At 32.5% G+C, this 22,046-nt stretch overlaps 1 protein-coding gene across 1 annotated transcript; it reads left to right on the top strand.

Moving 5' to 3' along the window:
• The first annotated feature begins 29 nt into the window (after positions 1-29).
• On the top strand, positions 30-22,039 carry l(1)G0320 (signal sequence receptor subunit 1 l(1)G0320). Its single transcript, XM_075369433.1, has 5 exons — positions 30-206; positions 6,981-7,196; positions 15,850-16,109; positions 18,792-19,059; positions 21,148-22,039. Exons 1-5 carry the CDS (start codon positions 143-145, stop codon positions 21,225-21,227), a joined length of 888 nt encoding a protein of 295 aa, XP_075225548.1. The 5' UTR covers positions 30-142; the 3' UTR covers positions 21,228-22,039.
• The last annotated feature ends 7 nt before the right edge of the window (positions 22,040-22,046 follow it).

The following is a 22,046-nucleotide window of genomic DNA, read 5'->3' as shown; positions in this document are numbered from 1 at the left end:
GTTTCCTGCCATGTGTTCTTATTTCACCTCCACGTCGTGTGCTACTTTCACATCTATCGCCGTGTCGTGTGATATGTTGTTAAGTTAGTGGTTATGTACGTTTAATATTTGCATTCATTCGGTCTGTTGCTTTACTTGCAGAATGAAGTATTTATTCCTCTTGGGTTTACTGGTTTTTCCAGTAATTATATCTACGTTCGATGGAGGTCAGTTAAACATAGTTTTATTTTAAAGTTAGTTAAATAGGGTTGTAAATGTATTAAATTTTCCATTCGGTTTTAAATGTTCTGTTTAATGAAAACAGGCTGTTCTTTAGGCTCGTTTGCTGTTTATTATTTTCATAATAATTATCGAGTAATTTTTATGTAATGGATGTAATTTCTCTCCAAAATTCACATGTTTATAAATTTTAATTTGTTATAATATTGTTACTCATTTGATTTTGCGAAAGATAGAAATTTAATATGTTTGTTTGCTTTTTTCAAAATAATGTCTAAAATAATCTTTGTTTTGTCACAAAATTGTAGCTGTTTTACATTTGACAATAGTTCAGTTTAATTGTTAAGATATTCATATTTATAATAAAGTAGGTTGGCGTTCTATGAAAAAAAATATATGTATATTAAGAATTATGTATTATATATATATTTTACTTTGCAGTTTTTGTACTTTATCATATTACACTAATTTGTGTTTTATTCACAGTGATTTGGCCAATTCACATATGGTTAAACAGATGTACATAATTTAAGAAATATTACTCCCCTGTTGACTGTTGTATTTTTTATGATAATGGTGACCGAAAGTAGTTGATGGGCTTGTGTGAAAACTTGAATTATGCTGTTTTAATGGTATTTAAAGGATACAAATAGACAAACTTCTATTTGCAGAATGATGTTTGCAAATTGTTATAGTGGTGTTTTTGGCTTCATGCAGGATTTAATTAAAATATATTGTTAAATAATTATAAAAAAATATATGGCAGATTTCTTTTGCCATCAAAGTTGTAAATTGAATTCATTGCTGTGTCATAGATATTAATGTAATTCTTCATTTACTTATGACATGAAAAATATGAATTTACCCATACAATATAAACAGTGGTTAGTGGGTTGGAGTTGTATACATAAATTACAATTTATTTTTCTTTGTTAAAATTTATTTATATTTTACTACTTACTTATATTTGATTCAAGAGAAATGGCAGGTGTGTGAAGTAGTTCTAATAGTTTATGGTGCTAAATGCTAAGATTTTCATCAACTCCCATTAGAATTTATATTGACTCAAATGACACCTTAGTTGATGGATTGAATGTAAAAATATAATTTATTATACTAATATTTATATTATCCATTTGGTTTTCTAATTTAAGTCCTAGCACTGTTTGTTTATATTTTGGATAGTCTTAGCTAAGAGTAATTTTTATTGAATGACGCTTTTTATTTAATCAAAGGTACATTTAATTAGTTGTCTTAAATGTTTTTCAGTTATTCTGTAATAAGTATAGAAAACAATTTCAAAAAATTATTACACGTTTACTTCTTTGATTGATATGTTTTGTGAATCAATATTTTGCAGGGATGTCTATTTGTGTAGGTTTATTTCCACAAAACTATGTGAAAAACCTTTGGATATTAATAAAATTTAACAAGTGATATTACTTTTATTAAATTCTTGTTAGATTTTATATCCAGTTGTTGAAACATAATAAATAAAGTTTGTACATGAGAAAATAAAATTGCAGTTATTAATACAATATCAGCATGTCTGAAATTCTGTTTATAAAACCTGGGACATCGTAAATGACAGGTATACAAGGTCTCTCTAGAAAGTAATGTCATATGTTTTAAAGGAAAGCAACTGTATGTTGCAGTGTCCTCTATCATCTGCCAGGATCGGTGGTGGTGTGTCAGCTACTGCTCAGTTTTCTCCAAGCTCTTGGGAGTGAAGGATGGGTGATTTTATAAACCTCTATTTCATCTCTTGTACAAATTGCGATGCAGCAGTCACTGGAACAAAGATATACAATCAAGTTTTGTTTGAAACGGCAAGTCTGTAGTGGAATCTTTCCCAATGGTTCAACAGGTCTTCAGAGATGAGTGTTTTATCACAAAGGCAAGTCTACAAATGGCACAATGCATTATTGGAAGGCTGTGAAGAGGTTGATGACAAAGCTTGCACAGGATATCTGTCAACCTCCTCAAATGATGAAAATGTGACTCGTGTGAAACGACTTTTGCAAACAGACTGTTGAATGAGTGTTTGTATAATGGCCGAAATGTTAAATATTTCAAAAACTATCGTCCACGAAATTGTGACCAAGGATTTGCATATAAGAAAAGTGTGCAAAGCTTGTCCTAAGAATTTTGACTGACGGCCAAAAATCTTGCTGAGTGGAAATTTGTCAAAATGATCCTCATTTTTTGGGCAGTGTTATCACAGGAGATGAAATGTGAATGTTGCAGTACGACCCCAAAACGAAGGGGTAACGTGCTGAGTGGCACACCTTGGTGTCCCTTTGCCCCAAGAAGGCTCGATGTGCGAATTAAAGATCAAAACCTTGCTAATTGTGACATCAGGGGGATCGTCCACTGTGGGTTTGTATCTCCCAGGAACTGTTAACTAAAGTTTACATAGAAGTTCTTTTTTTTTCATATTGTAGATTTTGTGACATTATTTTCTGGATATATCTTGTGTTAAATGTACATAAAGAAATTCTGTTTTAGGAAATACCAGGACTTTGTTTTCATGGTTAGATCTGTTTTAGGAAAGAAGGGGCTTGGTTTTCATGGTTAGAAAATACTGTTGTAACCCTCAGTATGTTTTTTTAAACAGATTCTGTAGTTATAATTGTAATGCTTTCAAGATCATTGTAATGTACTTTTAAGACATTTAAAAAATATTGGTATGTATTTACATTTTTAAGTTTTCATGAAATATATATATCCTATGAAGAAACCATTGTACTTCACATGTGTATTATTCCTCTTATCAAAGTAATGAAAAAAGTTTACATAAACGTAGGTCTGGAAACGCTTCGTTAGTGAGTTAACGGTTAGTGAACGATTTAACTCTTAATTCAGATCCCCTGATGCAGTAAGGTCATACTGAAATTTTTAGGACATTAATTGAGGGGCACAATTAATGGCCTTTAACTTGAAAATTTGAATAAAATAGGTTCTAGAACTGTATCTCCAGCAGTTGTCATGATATTTTATGTAAAACTGAAAAATTTGTTTTCTAAAAGCCGTTTTTTTTTAGGTTTGCATTATAATAACTTTGTTAAATGTTAATAAATCCATAAAATGTATTAACAAAACTTGTAGAGAATTTAATTTTAATAATAAAGATGTAAATAAGTCCAATAAAAATCAAATTTTACTGAAGAATAAACAGAATGAAAAATAAATGAAATAAATTATTCTGGAAATGTTTGCAATTTGTTCATTTGTTTGTTTAAAAAAAGTTAATAATAAACAAATATAGTATAGTATTTAGTTAATTAAATACTTACAAAACAGTTTTAAAACATTCCACAAAACAGGATTTCAAGAACTCTGTATTAATGGAATATCTTTAAGTTTATTGAAAACCTAAAATTGACAACACTATTCTTTTCATAAACAAAATTTGAATCAAAGTTTAATTTGTAATCAAAGTTATCGCTGTTCAACAAGTAACTTATTATTGGTCATAACTAGTCTTATCTGTGATTTGTGTAGTGTATGTGCGCCTTTTATGATTTGTATGTATTTAAAAACGTATTCGTGCTTTTTTAAAAAAGTGACATGCCATTCAAATTTTCAAACCAGGAATATGCTGATGTTTTCATTTGCGGGTTTACTAATGGAAATAGCTGGGCTGCAAAACATGAATATAAACAAAGATTCTGAATAGAAGAATACCTACTCACGAAAAATTTTCCTTAGTTTTCAATAACTTTTGACGTAATGAATCTTTTCCAGTGGTTTGCTTGTTTCATTGAGCATTCTGTAGAACTACCTGAACAAGATCGAACAGGCATATCTCGTATTACAGTCTGGAGCACACTATAGAAAGAGAACTTTTATTCTTATCACTTGAAAACCTTCAAATTCTTCTATCAGGTGACTATGAATTAAGATTAAATTTTTGTCTATGGGTACAAGAAAATCTAAATATTGCTCATATATTATCTTCACGGATTAATCCATGTGGTGTATCTTCACGGATTAATTGTCTCAGGTGGTTAACTGAAAATCCAAATGCAATTAAAAAGTCAAACTTTGAAACCCGATTTTTGATAAATGTATGGCGTGGTATAATTGGGACCAGTTAATTAATTAGACCATTTATTTTTTTAAATCGCCATTCTGATATTGTGTACAAATTTTTAACAAAATTAATTGCCAGTTCTGTTAGGTGTACTTCTTGAAAAAAGGCAGTAAATGCTATTCCAACATGTCAGTGCACCACCTCATTATTCACAAGATGTCAGACAGCATTTAAACCTAAGTTGTCAGGGCAGATCGGTCGAGGTAGGCCAATTGATTGGCCTCCTAGGACCCCTGATTTAAATCCCCTGGCCTGTTACCTTTGAGGCCATTTAAAGGAATTTGTTTACACAGAAAAAGTTAATTCCAAAGAAGAGTTATTGAACCAAATTTTAAACACTTTTCAACATTTTAAGAGTGACCGTGATACTATTGGAAAAGCTTCCTTTGATGTGATAGTATTACATCAAAGGAAGTTTTGTGTATGTAGTATCTGCAAGATATGAAAATTAAATTAAAAAAATAAAACAAAATTAATTTTTTGTTTGTTTCTTTTTCAGTAAAATTTGATTTTTTAAAATGTTTATTTGATTTTTATTGGACTTATTTACATCCCTGTTTATAAAATGAAATTCTCTACAAGTTTTGTTATTAAATTGTATACATTTATTATTAGTCATGTAACAAAGTTATTGTATTGCTAACTTAAGGAAACTGGTTTTTGATACATTTTTCACTTTTACTTCAGATATCATGAAAACAGCTGGAGATACAATTTTGGAACCTATTCTATTCAATTATTCAACTATTCAATCTGTTCAGGTTGGAAACCATTAATTCCACACATTAATTAATGTCCTGAAAATTTCAATATAACCTCACTTCATTAGGGGAGCTGAATTCCAAGTGAAATATTTTGCTAGCCATAAATTGCTAATGAAACATTTCCAGACCTATATTATGTGAACTTTTTTCATTATTTTGATGATAGGAATATACACCTCTGTATTATGTTGGTTTCCTTTGTGGGACATGTGTGTGTGTGTGTGTGTGTGTGTGTGTGTATATATATATATATGTGTGTGTATATATATAGACATTTTTTTTATTAAAAATGATTAGTACATAAAATTACTACACGCACGCGCGCGCACACACTCACAGAGGATGTCCCACAAGGAAACCAACATAATATATATATATATATATATATGTGTGTGTGTGTGTGTGTGTATGTGTAAAAAAACAGAATGTGTATATATACGAGGATCGATCCAGAAATAAGTTCCAAAGAGCTCCAGCCTCACGGGAAGGTGCGAGGCGAAATCCGGCAACACCGATGTGCGTGGCCGTTCCTCCACTCACGATTCCGCCCGGCCGCGCTTCGCTGCGCCGCTCAGTCTTGGCTCAGCAGCCGTCCGAGATGAAGGTTGCATTTGTTGATCCCGCCAATTGCGAAATTCGTTCCGTAATTCGCTTTTTGCACGCCAAATGGACTTCACCCGTGAATATTCATCGTCAGTTGATAGAGGTGTATGACGACAAGTGTATGTCCGTTCAGCACGTCCGATAGTAGTGCAGGAGTTTAGTGCCGGTTGGAAGGAAGTCGATGGTGAAGAACGGAGTGGAAGACCGTCAGTTTCGGAGGCGGTTATCGAGATGGTCCAACGCGAAGTGCTTCAAAACAGGAGGATCACCGTCCGTGAACTTGTTGCTCGGATTCCTGGGAGTTCTTACGGTACAATGGAAAGAGCTTTGACTGAAACATTGGGGTATCACAAGTGTTGTGCTCGATGGGTACCGCGGCTATTGACATCAGAACACAAGGAGAAACACCTTGACTGTGCTTGCCGGTTTCTTCAAAAGTGTCAAAAAGATAAGGAAGGATTGTTGGACTTCATTGTTATGGGAGACGAAGCTTGGGTGTTTCATTTCATTCCCGAAACGAAACAAAAATTTAAACAGTGGCGTCACTCAGGATCACCAGTCGTAGTTTTTTGGGATCGTAAGGGGATACTGCTGATCGATTTCATGGAACCTGGTACACCAATCAACTCAGACAGTTATTGTGCAACACTAAGAAAACACAGGCGAACTATCCAGAACCGCCGGCGAGGACGACAGACAGCCGGTGTAACGCTGCTCCACGACAACGCCCGACTTCACGTCTCCCGACAAACCCAGGATGTTCTGACACACTGGGTGGACTGTCATGCCCCACTCAACTTACAGTACAGATCTCGCGCCTAGTGATTATCACTTGCTCCCCAAGTTAAAGGAACACTTGGAGTGGGCGACGATGAGGTCAAAGAAGAGGTGAAGCGCTTCCTCAGTGGGTTGGCGGTGGAGTTCTACGACATTGGGATACAGAAATTGGAGCTCCGTCTACAAAAATATGTAGAAAAAGATGGCGATTATGTAGAAAATTAAAGCAAAGTTTCTTCTTTCCAACGATGTAAATTTCTATGAGCATAAACAATGTTGTCTATTTGTAAAATTGGTGGGAACCTTATTTTTGGATCTACCCTTTGTGTGTGTGTGTATATATATATATATATATATATATATATATATATATATACACATTTTTTTTTATTAAAAATGATTTGTATATAAAATTACTGCATATTATTTATTCAAACATTATGAGTAACATACATAAAGTATTATTCATTTTGCAGTTTGAATTTTTTTTCTTATGTTTAATATTTTAAAATTTCTTTCAGGTTTAGTAAGAAGTTCAGTATCAGCTTCTGATCCCATTTCAGCTGATGATGATGATGAACTTGTTGATGTAGATGAGGCTGACAGTGAAGATACTGCTGTTGTTGATGATGGTGGAGATGACGAAGAGGATACCGGCACTCGTCCTGGAGGCTCTCCTGATGCAGACACCATAATATTATTCATTAAACCTACATCACAGCCTGGAACTACTCTTGGTAAATAAAAGAAATGTATAATGAATATAGTTAAATGTACATATTAACTTAAATCACTTATTAACGCATCAAAATAGCAGATTAATCTTGATAGCTATCAGTTTTTTTCTTTAAGACTGGCGGGGTTGGCATCTCCATGACCCTAGTCTACACAGCGTTTCTTCCTACTACACCTCTAGCTGCTGAACAGTTAACACTATATATGTGCACTACACCAATTACAATATATATAATTGGTGTAGTGTTTAAGGGGTATATATATACCCCTTAAACAACCAACATCCTACACTGTTTCTTCTTACATTTACACTTGGTGGTGTTACAACATCATACGAAACAACCATAACCCTAGCTGGAAACTATTGAGTCTTTGGGTGGATGGCTCTATGTGGTGAGTCTTGAATGATGTCACCTGGGCAAACCGAGTTGTTTTTAACTCTAGCCTCTGTATTAGGCTACAGAACTCTGTATCTAGGTTCTGCAGAGGTGGTCCTGTATTTCCCTGGTGCTCAAGGGATGAGAAACACTTGTATTTAAATGAATTATAATTTTTTTAAATAATGATTTTCTATTACACCACTACCAGTACACTCATAATGAATTACCAATAATAACAAAATTTTAAGAGTGGCAGAAAATTGCCATGAACTTAAAATTCATTTTAAAATTAGTAATCCATAAGAAAACACTATGATAGTTGGTGGTCCTTCTGAAAAAACCACCAAAACGTTTCTTGTGAAAAGGTCTTGGTCAGTGTTGTCTGTGGATAACAATAACGTAGAAGATAGTGTAAATTGTTATACATCCCAACCACTGTTTAAAAATGTTAGATTTGTAGTTATGTGAAATAATCGGGAAGATGGCTCACTTCAGAAGTTCTTGCCTTTCCTGATCAACAAAGTAGTAACAGGATCATGTGGTTCACTGAACAACATCAAGAAATTAAGAGTTGGGTTGATACTAATCAAAACATTTGATGATGAGGAAAGGTCGATCTCTCTTATGTCTCACCAACATGGGGAGGATAATCATAAATACAGCATGTCACAAAACCTTACGTACAAGCTATGGAGTAATATTTTGCTGGTACCTTCTTGATATTGTTGTTACTGAAGTAGCAAATGTGAGCTTCCTCCCCAAGGTATTGCAGAGATGAAGCAAATAATAAAATGCTGGAGTGGAATGGAGGAACCTACACCTTCCCTTATATTAACATAAAACCGTCCCATATAACCGGAGCAAGTAAAAGTAGGTTTTCTTTCAGTTCAAGTATGAATTTTAATCCCCAACCCACAGTGATGTTTCACATGTCAAGATTATGGCTACACTACAACATATTGCTCAGAAACTGAAAGATTTACTAAAGAAGATTGCAATGTCACAAACTGCCAAAAGGATAAAAAATGTACAAACTGCAGAGGTTCATATTCAGCTCGCTCCCGAGATTACCCAACTTTCAAAGAAGAGAAGACAATTCTTAAAATTTCTACTGAGCAGTAGCTATCTTTTCCAGCTATGTGAAGAGAGTATAAAAAGTTGAATTCTTGTTACCTGGTTAATCTAGACTTCTCATTTGCCACTGCTTCATAAAATCAAGCCCCTCGAATGCGGGTAATCAACTGTGTGGATCCTGTTACAAATTAAAAAAAGCTTGTTTAGATGTTATCTGATCAAGTTGCTTCACTCAAAACTACTATCTCGGAGCAAATAAGATGAACAAGAAGTCAGCAACTGCAGCCAGCGAAACAGACATAAGTGGAATACCTCTGAAAGCTCCTGTCCCTAAAGTTTTGCCTTTACAGGCAGGAGTGAATACAACTGGAGGTAAACCATCCACTAAGCTCCCCGTTAAGGAACCCATCACAAACATCCCCTCTGGGTTGTCATATGCGACTTCTCATTTTTCAAAATCTCCCGCACCATCACCTTGTATACTGGAGAATACGGTTGAGGAACTGCCTGACTCCAGGGCATCAGAGGTTATTAAAATTAAAAATTCTAGAAAGAAAAACCGAAACACCTATAACTAATTTTATATATTTATGTAATTCTATATTTATTTACAATGTATATCTATGGTTGGGGTTACCTTCATTTATGAACATTATCCAGTGGAATATTTGAGGTCTTCGGTTCTGCATTGAAGATGTTAAGAGTATTGATGAGTGTACAAAAATCATTAATAATGTGCTTTCAAGAAACACACCTATTGCAACAAGATGTGTTAATACTCAGGGGCTCTTTCTGTGAGAGGTACGACTCTCATAGACAGTAAAGAAAGTGGTAGGGTTGCTATTTTCATGCAGGATCGGATATTAGCTACAAGGATACCACTAGCTACCGGCATCCCTGCAGTCACCATGAAACTCTGTCCCTTTCAAATTGCACATCTGCAATATGTCGTACCGAACTGCACCAGCTTGATGCACTAGATATACAAAATCTCCTCATCCAAATTCCATCTCAGTTATTAATAGTGGGGGATTTTAATTCCCACTTCAGTGGTGCTCAGTGATCAGTTCCTCTTAAAGAAATATCATAAACAGAGTGAGACAGGACTTGGAACTCTGTTTGCTGAATGATGGATCATTTGCATTCACATTTATCTTGTCATTGACTGATACTTTGTCCAACATCGACTTCTTATGCTCACCGAGTTTATTCCCTCGTCCTAATTAGTCTGTTTGTGATGACTAATATGGCAGTGACCATAAACCAATTAATTATTATTGATTTTGGTGTTGACTGCATGGTGAACAAAAGACCATGGAGATGTATTGTTGGGAGAGCAAATTAAAACGGTAACCATAAATCCTTGACTATAGTTTTGACACCCTAGATCAAGTTACCTCTTTTACCTCCTTGGTACTTGATAATGCTAGTAGATACATTCCACAAACATCAGGAAATCTAAGACATCCCTTCATTCCCTGGTGGAATGATGATTACCAAAATGCAGTTTAGTAACGACGACAGGCACTGCATAAATTTAACAGCAGACCTACAAATACATCGTATTTGTATCGTAAGGCTAGAGCGGTATGTCATCATGTATTCATAAATGTTATGAGAAATTTGGAAGAATTACATAGACACCATCTCATGCACTTCTACATCTACTGTGTGGAAGAACCTTTGTGCAATTTGTGGATTTTAGAAACAGTCTATCCGTGGACTTATTCATGAAGGAGAACTTCTTATGTCATCTTCTGCAGTTGCAACTAACCTGGTAGATTGTTTTTGTTAGGTATCCCTGACTTCATCTTGCTGACGAATTTTGGAGGTATAAGATACAGTTGGAAATAGTACTGTTAAAAGTTTGTGATTTGGTCGGCAAATTAAATGCTCCCTTTGCATTTATCAATGATCACATGCATTAAAAAAATTCACGTGACACCTCCTGGACCTGGCAACATTTGTCTCAGTATGCTGTCAACCTTCCCAATTTGTCACCTATTGTGTATTTACAATGTGTTGTTCTCCGTCCAAGTCTTCCCACCCTCTGGTTGGAAGCCATTGTTGTACTAGTACTTAAACCTACTAGAGATAAAGTATGCTCCTCAGACCGGTGTCCTATCTCCCTGACAAACATTTTGTGCAAAGTGATGGAGAGAATGGTGAACGCAGACTTACATGGTATTTAGAGAAATATGTGCTGATATCTCCAGAACAGTCTGGTTTCCAACAAGGACAATCTTCCATGACCATCTGGTAATGCTGGAAATAGCTATCCAAAATGCTTTTCTGCTCCACCAGCAACTCGTCACTATTTTCTTTGACATTATGTGGGTGTATGATGTGAGCCAGTGACATGCTATTCGTAACACTGTTAAAGAACAGCTGAGAGACTATACAGAATACTATATCTTGTCTTGAAGTTTGCTCCAGGGTCACTGGCTTCACGTTCTCACTTGAGAAAACAAAAATATGTAGTCTTTTCTCGCCTGCAAGATCTTTTTATTCCAGAACTCCTTCTCAATGGAGAGCCAATTGCTATCTCTCCCAACGTTAAATTTTTAGGTTACTTTTTGATTTTTGATGGGTCAAGCATAAAAAACAATTGAAGGTGAGATATTTAAAAATTTTAGATATGCTATAATTCCTTAGCAACACCAAGTGGAGTGTGGACCGATCATGTATGTTGTGTTTTTATTATTTGTTAGTTTGGTTCCATTTGGATTATGGTTGCATTGCCTACTTTTCAGCATGTCGTACCTTCTGTGCTGGATGCTGTACATCATGCTATTCTTTATTTTGCTACAGGTGTCTTTAGAAAAAGCCCTGTCGCAAGAATACTTGTTGATTGCTGTGAGCCATCACTTTGGGATAGACAGGACCAGCTGCTAGCATCTTATTCTGCCTGTCTTAAAGGACAACCAAATCACCCAGTTTTTAAAGCAGTCCTCGCAAATGCTCATTTACAGTGAAATGAAAACCATTCACATTTATTGTACTTTTTAAATTTTGACACACCTTCTGTTTTCCCAGTCTATCTGTGTTTATATATCCTCCGTGTAGACTTGACCTGATAAATTCTATCGTCTTTCAGCATATATTTTACCAATTTCTATCGAACTCAAACCCAGATACAGTTGTTTACACAGATTGGTCGAAACACAATGACACCATTGAATGCGCTTTTGTTGTAAATGACAGAATGTGTATGTTCATTCTATCTGATATTACATGTGTCTACAATGTTGAACTGTACACCATCAATAAGGCTCTGAATATCATTATAACCCAAAATATTGTCACATCCTCATTTTTAACGATTCATGTAGTGTACTCCAAGCTTCAGAAAACTTATATTCTAAACATTCTATTGGCACTGAATTTTAGTTTCAGTTTAGTTTCTGCTAGATCCTTAGCCATGTGGGAATCCCGGGTAATGAACATGTGGATTCCGCTACTAACAACACAAGTTGCTAATTGTCTTTCACCGCTCATGTTAGTACAACTGATTTTATTAATTCTGTTAAACTCTTTTCGAGGAACGTGACAAGATGACAACTATTACAGTAGATAATAAACTTCTACACATCAAGGATACTGTGCTGCCCTGCCATGGAGCTCTTCAATCCGGAATAACCATAGAGAGGAAGTTATTATTTGTCATTTATGAATAGGGCATACTAATCTTACTCATGGATACCTAATGAATCAGGCTGATGCACCTATTTGTGTTTGCTGCAAGTGCTGATTAACGATATACCATATACTTGTAGACTGTATGTTATGCAGTATGCGTCATAAATTTAAATTAGGAGGTATCATCCAAAATATTCTAGGAAACAATACAATGATGCTATTGAATATCTTGTTGTTTGTTAAGACCGTGCATTTATGTTTGACTATTTAATAATTATTGAAATATGTTTTCTTTTGTAATATTGTTTTATGTTTGTTTGGCAATGATAATGCTCAAGTGTTTTCTGCCCTCCCAAAAAAAAAAAAGAAGAGCTATATAAGTTTTTACATGTAACGATGATAATGCATTACTTTTACTATTTTATAATTGATAATGACTCTGTGGATTCCAAAGCATTTTACATAAATAGTAAATTTATATTAAGCTTGCTACTTCATTCTGTTCATAAGGAATTTTTTTTATTATTATCAGTGTATATATATATTTTTTTTACTGTACACTCTTAACTAACTTAATCTTTTCTTATTTTTTTTTCAATTTGCTTGTCTTTTTCAGAACGTTGAAATATATGTTCCAATAGGTAACTTATTGATTACATAATATTTTTCCATTTGATTAATTTTCATTAGCATTAAAACTTATATCTCCTTTGAGCATATTGTTTAAAGATAACTTTTTCTGTTTATTATTGGACTTGATAGAAACCGCTAAATCTTTCTGTTGAATTAACCACCATCTAAAATCAATAAATTAGATTTCAGAAGCTTATAATTGGAATAAAAAGAAGTATTAAAGGATACATGAAGTATATAAGTTAGCAGGGTAATCTTTAACTAATTTCACAAAGTCTAAAATTGTCACAGTGTTTCTTTCTAACTTGGTGCTTTTTTTTTAATATTTTAAATGTTTTCCAGTTATTTAATGAAATCACAATGCATTATATTTTTTGCTCACAATTACAATATATAATTTTTATACAACAAGATTTGAAAAGCTCACTGTATACAAACATAACAAAAAAGTGTGACATGGCAGATATTAAATGAACTAAGGTACTAAGTGGACGAAAATGAAAAACTGTTCTAGTTTGAATGGTAATGCAACAGAAGTGACATAAACTACAATTATAAAAATGTTATATAAAATTTTTCTAATATATACATTGAAAAAAAATATGTGAAGAAAAACAACCCTTTGAACAGATTTCCTATTTTCCTATTATTATTATTTTTAATGTGTAATTAATAACGTTAGTATAATAAAACAATTTTTATATTTTTGGGCATGATACTGTTTTGAAAGTGTGGGGTTAAATTGCTTAAAAATAATTCACATACTTTCATATTCAATCAAATGGTTGTTTTTTTTTTTTGTAAAAGCTAAAATTTTGCATTTGTCTTCAGCTAATTTTTTTTAATAGAATTGGGGGAAAAACAGTTTTTTTAGCTTAAGCGCCTTATATTTACTACTACTGTTTTAAAAACATTGAATATTTTATATTGATGAAATTGCCCGGTATTTGCTTCCACAATCCATAATACAGGGTGATTCAAAGAAACTGGAAATTTTGAAAGTTGTGTTGGTAGCCATGGGCGATTGGTACCACTTGATAAGTGGCGCCAGCCTCTCTAACCTAACCTGCCATTTAGTTGTCATGGATCCTTGGAGTGGTGCGCAACGTGCATTTGCTATCAAAGTGTTTTACAAAAATAATGACAGTGTGAAGGGAGCGCGTAGAGAATTTCGCTGTCATTTTAATCTGGGACGGCACGACCGTGTTCCATCAGCACATGCAATTAAAACATGGATATCTAATTTTGAGGAAACTGGTTCGGCAATGAAAAAGAAACCTCCAGGCCGTGAGCGAACCGTCCATACACCACAGAATGTTCAAGCTTTACAAGATGCTGTCACACAAAGTCCACATCGGTCAATCCGTCGTCTCTCAGCATCTTTACATCTGCATAGTTCAAGTGTTCGAAGAATGTTAGTGAAGGACTTGCAATACCATCCATACAAGTTGCAGATCATCCAGGACCTTAAACCGAACGATGCAGTTGTGCGAGCACAATTCTGTAATGTAATCTTTCAGAAGATAAATTATAACGAAGAGTTTGTTCACGAACTGTGGATGTCAGACGAAGCGCATTTCCACCTCAGTGGATTTGTTAACAAGCAAAATTTCAGATACTGGGCACAAGGAAATCCTACGCAGGTACACCAGCGTCCGTTGCACAGCCAGAAAGTGGCCGTGTGGTGTGCTATGTCATCTTACGGTGTTATAGGCCCTTATTTTTTTGAGGATGACAACGGTCTTGCGATTACAGTAACGTCGGCTCGTTACGTAGCCATGCTTGAAACCTTTGTTGTGGAACAACAAAAGAGATTTCCACTGATTCTTAACACAGCCTGGTTTCAACAAGACGGAGCAATGTCACATACTGCACGAATATCGATGGCAGCTGTACACCGATTGTTTGGACAAGTGTCATTTCACGAAATGGTGACATTAGATGGCCACCCAGATCGCCTCATCTGTCAGCTTGCGATTATTTTTTGTGGGGTCACCTTAAAAGCAAAGTGTTCCACAGTAGACCTGCTACAACGGAAGAACTGAAGGCAAAGATCCAAGAAGCAATTGCGGAAATTCCAGTTGAGATGTTACGTCAAACCATGAACAATTTAACGAAGAGACTGTGAGTGTTTACATAGAAGAGGAGGTCACCTGCAAGATGTCATCTTTAAAAAATAAACTAAAATGTATGTATCCTAAAATGGCAACATTTGTACAATTATATGAAATAAAATTCATTTTCTAAAAAAAAAATTTCATTAACGTTATTTAATTTTTTTAATTTCCCGTTTCTTTGAATCACTCTGTATTAGTAAATTTAAGTAAACAAATGATAAAAATTGAAAATTATGATCTTGTTTCCAGAACTGGTGTTTTAGATTATAATTTGTTTTATAATAACTTTCTTAAAAGAGTTATTATAAAAAGTTTTACAATAACTTTCTTAATTGAATACTATAATTATTAGTCAGTATAACAAAGCTTACAGCATGTATTGAACTACATCCAATTTCCCAGAATAATTAAGCTTAGAACTTATTCAGTATGCTTCCTCATGGCTTTTCTTTATATAATTCTAACAGTAATATCTGTTAGATTATAAACTCTTAAGTAGTAGAAAAAATTATTTATATATAATTTACAACCAATTGATGTAGTGGTTAGGCCAATCTAACCACTCAGCTGTTCTAGAATCAATCATCTGCATCACATAATATGTGATGCAGATATTATAACCAATGCAAATAAATAGAAGTACTCATAATGTTAATTTGTTTAATTAGGATATATGTAAATGTATTTACATATATTAATGATATTTATGTAAATGTTTTATTGATACTATTACTTTACTTAGAAAAAATACTTTCAATATTTACTAGAAAATAATTTTCTACTGTTTTGTCATTCGAATGTTTGTGTTTCAGAACTGCCAGCTGGAAAGATAGTTGAATTTTTAGTTGGTTTTATGAATAGAGGAAATGAGGATTTAATACTAGAAACTTTAGATGCATCATTTAGGTATCCAATGGATTTCAATTATTATATTCAAAACTTTACGACTCTAGCATATGAAAAACCAGTAAAACCAGGTCATGAGGCCACACTGGCATACTCATTTATTCCAGCAGACGCTTTTGCTAGTAGACCATTTGGATTAAGTGTCAACCTTAGGTATAGAGATGCTGTAAGTATGTCAGTTAATTGTACTTTTTTTTTCTGGCCTATGAAGCTTATGTTACTGGGATTGTCGTAGGCCATACAAATATATTTATATATGTATTATAAATTATAAACCAAATTGATCTACCTAAGTACAAAAATATACATTAAAAAAGATGACACCTTATTTCATATTTTACAAAAATGTTTTTGTGAAAACCCTCATCTTCAGTTGTAATTATTTTATTTAAAAAAAAACTTTAAAATAAAGAAACTAAAATAAAAAAATATAAAATAAAATTATCGTAACATTGGCTGGCCAAGTTACATATTACTTTTTATCCTAGTTATTCTTTACTCATTTATTTAATTTTTACTAAATTTGACATCATATTTCATATATGTAGTTTTTAATATTTTATTTAAAAAATTTTTAAATTTTATAAAAAATTATATTTGATAAATTTGAATGTATTGTAAGTGTGAAATCTAGTTTGATACAAACAGTTTAAAATAAAATCACAACTGAAGTTGTGGGTTTGCATGAAAATGTTTTTGTAATATATGAAGTAAGATAAGTTATGTAGTAAGATTATTATGTTAATTTAATAAATAAAGGACATCAGAATAAAAAAGTAATACATTTAAGAGTCATTCAAATATAAATCAGAATTTTGCCTTGCAGCCTAAGGATGAGCAATGAATGAGTTGGGACATGTGGGTTGGATATGCGTGGAGAAGGATTTAAATACTAGATGGTGGATACTGGTGTTCTTTGGTGCTTGGGTTTCAACCACACATCTCAGGAATGGTTGAACTGAGACTGTACAAGACTGCACTTCATTTACACTCATACTTATCCTCATTCATCCTCTGAAGTATTATCTGAAAGGTATAGGCTAAACAGGAAAAAGAAAGGAAAGGATATGCGTGGAGGGGAGCTACTGGCCGGCCAGCCATGTCTGTAGGTCTGACATGTTCCCATGTCAGTAGCAGAATATCTGAGCAGGAGGTATCATCATCTGTTGCACAACTAATTATAATTGATTTTTCACCAATGAAGATCCCAAATCCTCTGAAATTTTGACTTTACTCCAGGTACAGTTCAGAGATGCTACCCTTTCAAATAACTCAAGTGTTTGGGCCAAAAATCTTCTAGTGCCCTTGATGCAGTGAAGAACAAAAGTCACGAACATCGTCTGTGGACCACATCAATGATGGCAACATTCAGATTGCTCATGACTGTAGAAGGTAATTGCCAGATAACTGTCACAAAAATTGCATCAGAAATGGACATAAGTGTTGAGAATACAAAGTGTCAGTGAGGTGGGTTGAGTGCAAGTGTTACAGCAAAGTGTCTGTGAGGTGGGTTCCACGTCTTCTCTCTGAGGCGCAGAGAAATGTCCAGAAAGACATCTGTTAGCGGCTTCTGAATCGTTTTGAGAAAAAACAATAGTCATTTTTGGACCATATTGTGATCTGTGATGAAATATAGGTTTACCATTCACTACATGCAGAAAGCAACAGAACAAGTATGAAGGGGAGGGGTAACTAATCAAAGTCAAGAAATGCTTGACAGCTAAAAACGTTCTGGCAACTATGTTTTGGGACAAAAGTTGTTCTGCTGATTGATTTTCTGCACAAACGAAGGATGGTAAATGTAGCATACTACTGCTAGTTGTTGGATGACATCAGGGCTCTATCACAACGAACAAGGCTGGCAACCAATTTGCAACATCCACCTCCGCTGTAACACATGGCCATACTCGTGATTATCACATATACTCGTGATAAACTTGCTAAAATTCATTGGACACCTCTTAAATAGATACTGTGTAGTCCAGACTTGTCACCATGTGATTTCCACATGTTTGGTTTGCTGAAAATAGCTTAAGGAGGAGAAAGATTCAAAGACGATGCCACAGTCTAGCATTATGTGCACAGCTGGTTATTGAGACAGCCATCTTGTCTTTTAATGAGGGGATCAGGAAGCTATCTATCTAGTGAAGAAAATGCATTTCTGTTGAAGGAAACTAAATAGAATAATTTATTTGTAATTTTATCTGATATCAGTAAAGCTATGTAAACAAATTCCAATTTATCTTTGAATGACCTGACCCTTGTGTAAACAGATAACAGTAAAAGTTGTTCCAATAACATGCGTAATGTTTTAACTTCATATGAAATAGATGCAATACTGAACATTGTATTTTTATAGTCAAACCTACTGATACAATGATAGTATTAATATTACCATAATCACTATTGTTTTCACTTGAATAAAATATATATTAGTTCATTCTGTGGCTGAAATCAACAACAAATGAGTTTATTAAATGAAGAACTAATATTCTGTTACAATATAAAATTAAACAAAATATTATGGTAACAATATGTTGTTACCTCAATTCTCAAAAAGTTAAGCAAATTTAAGCAGATTCATTTCTGTAAATAAGACTTTTTTGTACCACTATTTTTGTTATTTTCTCACAAGCTAGTTGTTTTTAAACAATTTATATTTCTGTTGTTCATTTTTCTTTTATATTCAGCGGATAAAAAAATATTGTTTTAACAAGCTTATGTTCATTTTAATATGAATGAACATAGTGTGATTATTTTTTAATGCTTGCTACACGTTAATTTATTTTCCCTATAAATTTACTTAACTTTTTCAAGTGTAACTATTAGTTCATTGTTTTTTTTACAGAGTGGTAATCAGTTCTATGAAGGTGTGTACAATGAAACAGTTAACATAGTAGAAATAGAAGAGGGGCTAGATGGAGAAACATTCTTTTTGTATGTATTCTTGGGTGCTTGTGGTGTGTTATTATTGGTTGTTGGCCAGCAGTTCTTAGTTTCTGTTGGAAAGAAACGAGTCGGTTCAACCACTAAAAGACCCCAAGTTGAAACTGGAACTACTAATCACAATGATGTTGACTATGACTGGTTACCTAGGGAAACATTACAGAGTTTAAGTGAGTATATATATTTAAATATTTAAAATTAATATCAGTCTGATACTGCTTTTTTACTTTAAAAAATTAAATAGTAAAATTCAAATGACTGGAAAACCTTTCAAACAGGTTTTTTTTAGTTTTTTATTTTTCTTTACATAATATGTTTTTAGTTTTATTTACTTTATTTAAAGCAATTTAAGGTAATAACTGTCAAATAATTTTGTTATAATGTCTAGTCCATCTTCTAATTTTTTTTTCACTTAAGTTACCGTTTGTCATATTTTCCCCCAGTTATGTTTATTTTGTCTCCTATGAGGTGAGGTAGTATAATTTACAAAAATCTGATGTGGACACCACATGACTTCCCTTGTATGCCTATTAAATTTCATAAACACATTATTTGCTGCACTTCATTTAAACATATTTCATTTGAAAGTGAGGTAAGATCCTCCAATTGTTGTGGTCAGTTAGACAATTACTAAAATATTAGTTATTAACATAAAATATTTTTACAATTATTAATTCAACAATTTTACCTGAAATATTAGGATAGTGTAAAAAAGTCCCTTTATTACTATTTAAATAAATGTATGTCTTATATATATCTAATAATATGTTGTTGTTTTTTTTAATTATTATGATGTAACTCTCACAAAATGGAAACAAAAATGAATAATCAGATGTTTCACCAAATCTGATGTTGACATTACATGACTTACTTGTATGCCACCTATTAAATTACATATACATTTTTTTTTTTTAATGAAAAGTACATAAAAGTTTATTTCATTAATAACTTGGGATATTTTTTCATACTTTTTTTTTTATTGTTATTATAATTATTATTTATTGTAAACATTTTTTTTTACAATCAGAAGTTAATGATTATTAATAAATCAATATATTTAAATTTAAAAAAAAGGAGGTAAAGTCTGATTCAACTGATGTGCCTTCCCATTATTAGATCCAAATATTTCATTAATTAAAATTTAATTTGGCTATAACTCTGGAACCAATGAAAATAAGTGCCACTTATGGTATATCATTGAAAGGTCTCGACTAGGGCTTATTACTGCAGTTAAGAAAAAATCCAAATTCAAAATTTTTTTGATTTCAGGCTTTACTGGACACTTTTGGTTCAGTCGATTGCAGTAAAAAGGGGAGTTGCACAACTAGATGTTACAACAGTCCTAAATCCAAAATTTCAGCATCCGACTGCTATTCATTTTTGAGTTATGTTAGATATGTACATACATGTAAAAGTATGTAGGTACAGATATCACACCGAAACTAGTCAAAATGGATTCAGGGATTGTCAAAACGGATATTTCTGTTGAAATTTGAAAATCAATATTTTCACGATCACAACACTTCCTTTATGTCATACAAGGAAGTAATAACAAAGGATAATAAAGGTTAAAAAACTAACAAGTGGAATACATAAACTATAAAGTAGAAAGCAAAATAATGCTTTAGATAAAATTTTATGATTAGAATCTATGACACCTAATTGGAAACTAAAGTGTTAATATAAAATATTCTCAGAGGATCTATTCACTTCGTAAAAAGTAATTTTTCTGTTTTATACTAATAATTTTACCAAGAAAGTTCATTGAACAAATTTCAACAAAACTTGGTTTTGAATATTTTCTTGAAATATTGAATGAAGACTTTCAATTACTTCTTGGTGAAATATTAGTTTTTTGCAATGTACTCAACCGGCTGTTAACTAACTGCTTCAAATTTTATTTTTGTTTAAATTTCTTCCCTTAAAATATTTTGTAAAACATTTGGTTCACCAGGTCAATTTTTATATTCAGAGGGGCATTTGAAATGAGAAAGAAAAGAAAAGGGTACTTTATCAAAACTAGCACTTTATAAGACCTATTCAGTCGTTTACCTTAGGAAAATTTGACTTCGTGTAATTTGACTGTTGGCAGGTTGACTTAAGTGTCAACTAACATTACTTATTAATTGTATATTAAAATATCCTACTTATAAGTTCTGCCTTATGATTTTTAGGGTTTGTTTTATAGAGACACTAATTATTTCGGTTGTTTAATTCTTATTTGTTATTAAAAATTTATGTTTTTAATTGTATTTCAGATAAATCACCACGTGTAAGAACAGTTAAACAGAGTCCAAGACAAAGAAAAACAAAGAGATCAGCTGGTTCTGATGATTGAATCGATTAATTTATTTCAGCGTAACGGTTTATAAAATTTATTTGTTTCTTTTGATGACTATACTATGGTAATGATGGTACATTATTGTGTTTAGTATTACATTTATCAATTGTCAGACTAAGAACTTTGAATTTACATTAAAAGAACTTAATTTATATATTATAAAAAAAAAATTAAAAGTTAGCTATAAAAATGTATTTCTGAAAATTGTTGTAAGTTAAAAAATTTATAAAATTAAAATTAGATGCTAATATGGACAATTACAATTTATTTTTGTAATGATATAATTTTGTAATTTCTGTTTTTATAATATAATTATTTATGTTTTATTTTTAAGAAGTTGGTTGGTTAATGACAACTATTATTTAATGGGTAATAATTATTATACTGGTTGTTATTATTATTATTAATTATTCTTATAAAATAGAATAGTTAGTGTTTAATTTTTATATTGCATCATATAATTATATTGTTAATAATTATTTAATGCAGGTCAATTAGTTTGGTTAATTTATTTTGTTATTTTTGTTTAGGATTTTGTATATATTATAAAAAGAAAAATGTTAGGTTATCTTTTTTCTAATCATGTATAAATTTTCATTGTGTGCGTTATTCATTAACACATTATGACTGAGTGTTCATATTTTATCAGTTTTTTTACAAGTTTCATTATTAGGTAATATTGAGCAATTGAATGTACATAATAATATTTATTTTACATGTGTAAAATGTATCAGTTTAAATTGTTAGTGTAACTTGATTATGAATGAACTGAATATGTGAATTAAATAGTCGGCAATTTTTATTTTTTATTTTTTT

The sequence above is a fragment of the Lycorma delicatula genome, chromosome 6 (genome assembly GCF_047948215.1).
Source record: "Lycorma delicatula isolate Av1 chromosome 6, ASM4794821v1, whole genome shotgun sequence".
Lineage (NCBI taxonomy): Eukaryota > Metazoa > Arthropoda > Insecta > Hemiptera > Fulgoridae > Lycorma > Lycorma delicatula.
This window is presented reverse-complemented; position numbering and strand designations above follow the sequence as displayed.